The following is a 4,709-nucleotide window of genomic DNA, read 5'->3' on the forward strand; positions in this document are numbered from 1 at the left end:
TCACAATTGTGTGTATTTTTTTTGTGATTTTAAAATAACTATATTTTGCATTGATTTTTCCATGCATATGTGATTTTCATTTTTTTTCTTAAGAAGATTTAATAGAATATTAAATGACAGTATGAAGTGTGAGCCTTGATAATCTTAGGCACCATCTAAAGTTGGTTGCTATAGAAGAAAGTAATTAAGACATGTATGTGTTGCTATTGAAGAAAATGTTATCCACTTCTATTAAAAAAGTAACAAGGGGTGTTAATTACTCTTAGATTCACTCTTTAACCATTAGTTCACATTGATCACAAAAGGAATAATTCTTTACATCATTCTTCTACTCTACCGCCTGAAAATAAATAACATCATGTAAAATTTGTGTAAGATTTGTAGAGAATTTATGTAAGTTTTGTGTATTTTTAAAGTATAAGATTTTTTTCAAGAAGAGTCATAATTCGACTTTGCAAGAAACGTTTATTTACTTTTATTAAGTAAATAAGTAACAGAAACATTTAACATGTATTTTATATAATATCAAAACAGTATTAGTTATAAGAATAATCACTATAATTATCAAAGTCCAGATAAAGTTTAAGAAAGTGTTTTAATCTCTCAAAAAGACACAGAAATTCAAAAGAGGAAATTGAGTAAAATGAACTTTTTTTGGTGCTCAGTGCCTCAAATTTTTGCTGGTGATATCAAAAGATACAAATATTTCATATTCCGCCACCAGCCAATCTCTAGGAGAAACTTTTACTTTTTACTAATTTTTCATAGCGCTCCTGAACTTTTTCCAAAAAGCTTGATTCGTCTCTTCCGAGCGAGGGGAGAGAGAGCGAGCTATGGCCAACTCGATCGTTAAGCTCGGCAGAAGTCGATCGAAGGAGCGGGCGTTGGAGCCCGATCGGAGGCATCGTGGGACGATGTTCTAATCCCTGTAACTGTGCGATTGGATCGGACTCACAATTTCCATGCGAACAATGCCGGATGATTGCTCAGGGAAGGAAATCCTGACGGGAGTCTCAGTCCAGGCAAAATTCCTCTTCATGTTTCTCCTCCTCTTCCCGCATGGATCGTAAAAAATGAAATTAGCAATCAAACAGACAGGAACGAAAACTCTGGAACCCACTCAATGCATTCTTCACTCTTTTCACGCTTGAAACAAGTTTCGACGGAATGTTCTTGGTAGAAGTGTCTGGGTTCCACTGAAGCTGTAAGTCATTCCCACGAGTACGAGTAGACATGGGAATAGCGTCGTACCATGGCTACTCGTAGGTGTGGACATTATCGTAGACGATGTCGCGCGCATTGGTTGTCCAATTCGGGTACTGTTAATAATGTAAGAAATGCTGGGTGACAGGATGCAGTAGGTGGAATGTCTTGCAGGTCCGAGAGGTACTTGAGATACTTTTTGAAGCTGCTCCCAGAGCTGCCAATATTGCTCACATGGGTGCTGAGGCTACTGGGTCTCATGGAGATGCACCTGCCGCCGGTGATTCCGAACGCTTCATGGCCGGCAGCTTGGATGGTGCAAGCCCGACTTCACCTCCAATTCTGTAAGCTTCAACAGCAGTTTTTCTTCCCGCTTTTGATAATGGACTTGGACGAGCTTCGTGGCTTCCTCTATCCTATGCCGACATGCTCGCTCGATGCATTGATCAAGCGACTCCGGCGCAGCCTTCACATAATCGTCTGGAGATAAGCCCCTTATATCAACATCCCCTGGAACTTGTTGTTTCATGATATCTTCAATCGCCCAGAATGTGAAGTGGTCTAGAAAACTGTGAACCACCTCTGCTATCTCGTATGCTTCCCATGCCGCCTGCAGGTTATAGCAAAATGGGGTTCTTAGCCAGCAAGATCATTCGTTGTCTTGATCATGAAGGGATTAATCCTGATTACAGCACATAAGTTACGAATTTTAGGGATCACCTTCTCCCGATCTAATTCGTCTCTTGTGCTGGACATATTGTGGGGATACACGAGAGGTGTTTGCACCCACACTTGCTCGTTCTCGAACCAGTACGTATGGTCATGATTGAAGCAGTGGCTCAACAAAGTGTAGTGCTGGAAAACCCTGCATTATGGTTATTCGCTGCAAGACTTTAAATGTTTTATAATAGGACCCTGGAGTGGAACACACGATACAAGGGCTGGGACATTCTGAAGTATGCCAAGATCTGCTTTTGTTTTTTTCATTATTTTAAGCAGCCTAAAATGAAGTCTGAACTGAGTGTGGAGGGGCTTACGTGGTGGTGAAAAAGGGTATAATCTTCTGACATTCTAGATCAGTGAGTTGAGGAACGTCCCCTTTCCTCTGAATGATTGTCAGCTTCAGAAGCAGCTTTTTGAAGAGTCTCTCAGCTTCCTCGAAGGACGCACCCTCTGCAGAGGTTCAGCAGGATTTAGCCATCTTGGAAGTTACTTCAAGCACTAGCGAAATTTTCGTTTCAACATGTTACCTAGATTCGGTTTTTACCTAAGCATATGAGAAATCGCAGTTTGATGTGCAGGTGGGTTCATAGTTTGCAGTGTCATCATAACATAATACCTTACCCTTGATGTGATCCAGCACGTCGTGGCTCAATTTCCACACGTGAAATGTCGTCGGTATAGACAATCCAGCCTCTTTTGCAAACCTGACCATCACTGTGGCTCTGTTAGCACTCAACCACATATTTGCCGTAGGTAAACCAAAGGAGAGATCCGAGAATTTCTCAGTGAGATAGAAAAAGATGAGAGCATCACCCAACTCTTTCCTCCCAATGCACGGCATTAAAATGATCTGTACTTAATAAGCCACCTTTTCCGACAATTCTTACCAGAGATCTTGTCAGAAAGACAAACAATCTGCTGTCATCTCTTTGAGTACACATACTAATTGGCATTTTCACAAAGATGCAGAAACTCCGAGGATTTCATGGAATGAAGCCGAAGCTCAACAACATACAAGAGGAAACCAGAGAAGTAGTCCACGATTATGGCATTGAGTGCCTTGTATGCAATGTTCCTCAGCCCCATCACGTCTGCCAAGAAACTGCCAACATGCGAAGCTCTTCATTAGGTTCAGGAAGATGGGTCTCTTTTCACCATACCATTCTCCCTTACTGCAGTTCGAAATTTATAAATGAAGATAGAGCTTCTGTTCAATTATGAGGCTGATTGAGGAAATCTTCACAGGGCACGGCCTTCAGACAACATGTCAAGGACAGAGATGAAGGTGGTTACTGGAGTGTCTGTTACAAAATACAACAGACTGGATCATTTGCCAGAAACACTTTGATATGCTTGTTTGACCTCGATTGCACAACAAAAACTTTGTACTCTCGGGAGGCCGGTGCATTGTACACGAGGGTTATCAAAAACCAAGCAAATCAAGTCAAGGAGGGCGAGGGGAGATGTAGGAGGCCGAACTCAATCATCTGCTGATGATCCGTGTACGCCGCTGCGTAAAATCCTGACAACTGATCCTCAGTGAGGTCCTTCCGGTAGACGCCATCTGGAAGCTCCTCAATCTGGCTGCCTTCTGAAGCAGCATCAGGAGAAGGAAGCGGCGGTTTCGAAGCCATGGTCGTTTTCATTTAACTCTTCAAAATGCGCTCAACATTCATTATGATGTGCTGCGCCTCATTACTTATTGCAAACCCTTTCATCAGTCCGCAAAAATTTGAACCATTGATGGCAATAGGACTGTTAAGTTACATTATTCAGGACCGATGTTGGAACAATAGAAGAAATCAATGTCGATGAGCTGGGTGTAGTTGTAAATGTAATCAAAGGATATGCACAACATCATTCCAGGAAAGGCAATACATGATTGCACGTGTTGCTGACAACGGCAATAATAAGAGAGTCCTGCTCAATCAGGCAGAATTCCAGACCTGCTCGCATCCCGAGTCCAAAATTCAGCCCTGGCTGGAAGAATTTTCCACCCCTAAGCTTGCTGACAAAAGCCTCCCCAAAATCCAAACTGCAATGACAAAGGCCGATGCGCATTTTCTGAAAAGTTCTTCGTCAAAGGCATAAGGTCGCTCAGCCTAAAACAACAACCCTTAAAAACTCGCTCATCCTCATCGAAGCCTATTCATTCGACTAAACCCCCGCGAATCCCACTCCTGCAATTTCTCTACCTTTCCTTCCGCGCTCACCTCCAAACCAAGTATACCCATGTCGGAACTCAAAATTTTATGTCATCCAGCGAGGGGGACCTCAGCACCGACTGTCGGGTTTCTGTCAGGCCTGCGCATCCATTCACCCACCGACCGACATTGCTTCGCATCAATCGGCGTTCACTCCAACTGCACAGGCTTTCAACAGCGCAAATCTGGAACACCATGTCCCCATCGGCACCGTCTGACGATCTCTCTCCCACATCTGGCGAGTCCGATTGTAGAAACCAAAATCAATTGGGCAAGTCTGCCATAACTGTCAGCGCTCACGAGCTCTTCGTTTTCCCCGTTTAGCCATTCCATTCCATGCCCTGGCAGCTGCTCATTACACCTCTGAAAACAACACGCGCTGACCCCTTGCGAAGAAGATGGCTTGAAATTGTTGGCAAGCATGAGTGAGGCTTACTCTCTTTCTTTTATTCAAAATCGGTATTGAAATTAGGGTGGACTTTGGACAATTGGTAAAAGGAGCAAGTAGGAGGAAAATATTGGTATATTGTGTTGTAAAGTGAGTACAAAATCCAAGGAGGATTCCACTAAAAGATGTCA

General features: G+C 43.0%; 1 protein-coding gene across 3 annotated transcripts; it reads right to left on the reverse strand.

The window, feature by feature from the left end:
* Positions 1 to 451: 451 nt before the first annotated feature.
* Positions 452 to 4,278, reverse strand: LOC112274875 (uncharacterized). Of its 3 annotated transcripts, XM_073530063.2 has the most exons (8): positions 4,140 to 4,278; positions 3,873 to 3,961; positions 3,406 to 3,578; positions 2,942 to 3,028; positions 2,548 to 2,630; positions 2,241 to 2,376; positions 1,924 to 2,068; positions 452 to 1,813 (listed from the first exon to the last, which is right to left on the reverse strand). In XM_073530063.2, exons 3-8 carry the CDS (start codon positions 3,570 to 3,572, stop codon positions 1,499 to 1,501), a joined length of 933 nt encoding a protein of 310 aa, XP_073386164.1. In that variant the 5' UTR covers positions 3,573 to 3,578; positions 3,873 to 3,961; positions 4,140 to 4,278; the 3' UTR covers positions 452 to 1,498. The 3 variants fall into 3 exon arrangements, with proteins under 3 accessions (XP_073386164.1, XP_090102383.1, XP_073386163.1); XM_090246257.1 differs by having other exon boundaries at positions 3,406 to 3,961; XM_073530062.2 differs by lacking the exon at positions 4,140 to 4,278 and having other exon boundaries at positions 3,873 to 3,968.
* Between the last annotated feature and the right edge of the window lie 431 nt (positions 4,279 to 4,709).

This window comes from Physcomitrium patens, chromosome 22 (genome assembly GCF_059467195.1).
Source record: "Physcomitrium patens ecotype Gransden chromosome 22, ASM5946719v1, whole genome shotgun sequence".
Lineage (NCBI taxonomy): Eukaryota > Viridiplantae > Streptophyta > Bryopsida > Funariales > Funariaceae > Physcomitrium > Physcomitrium patens.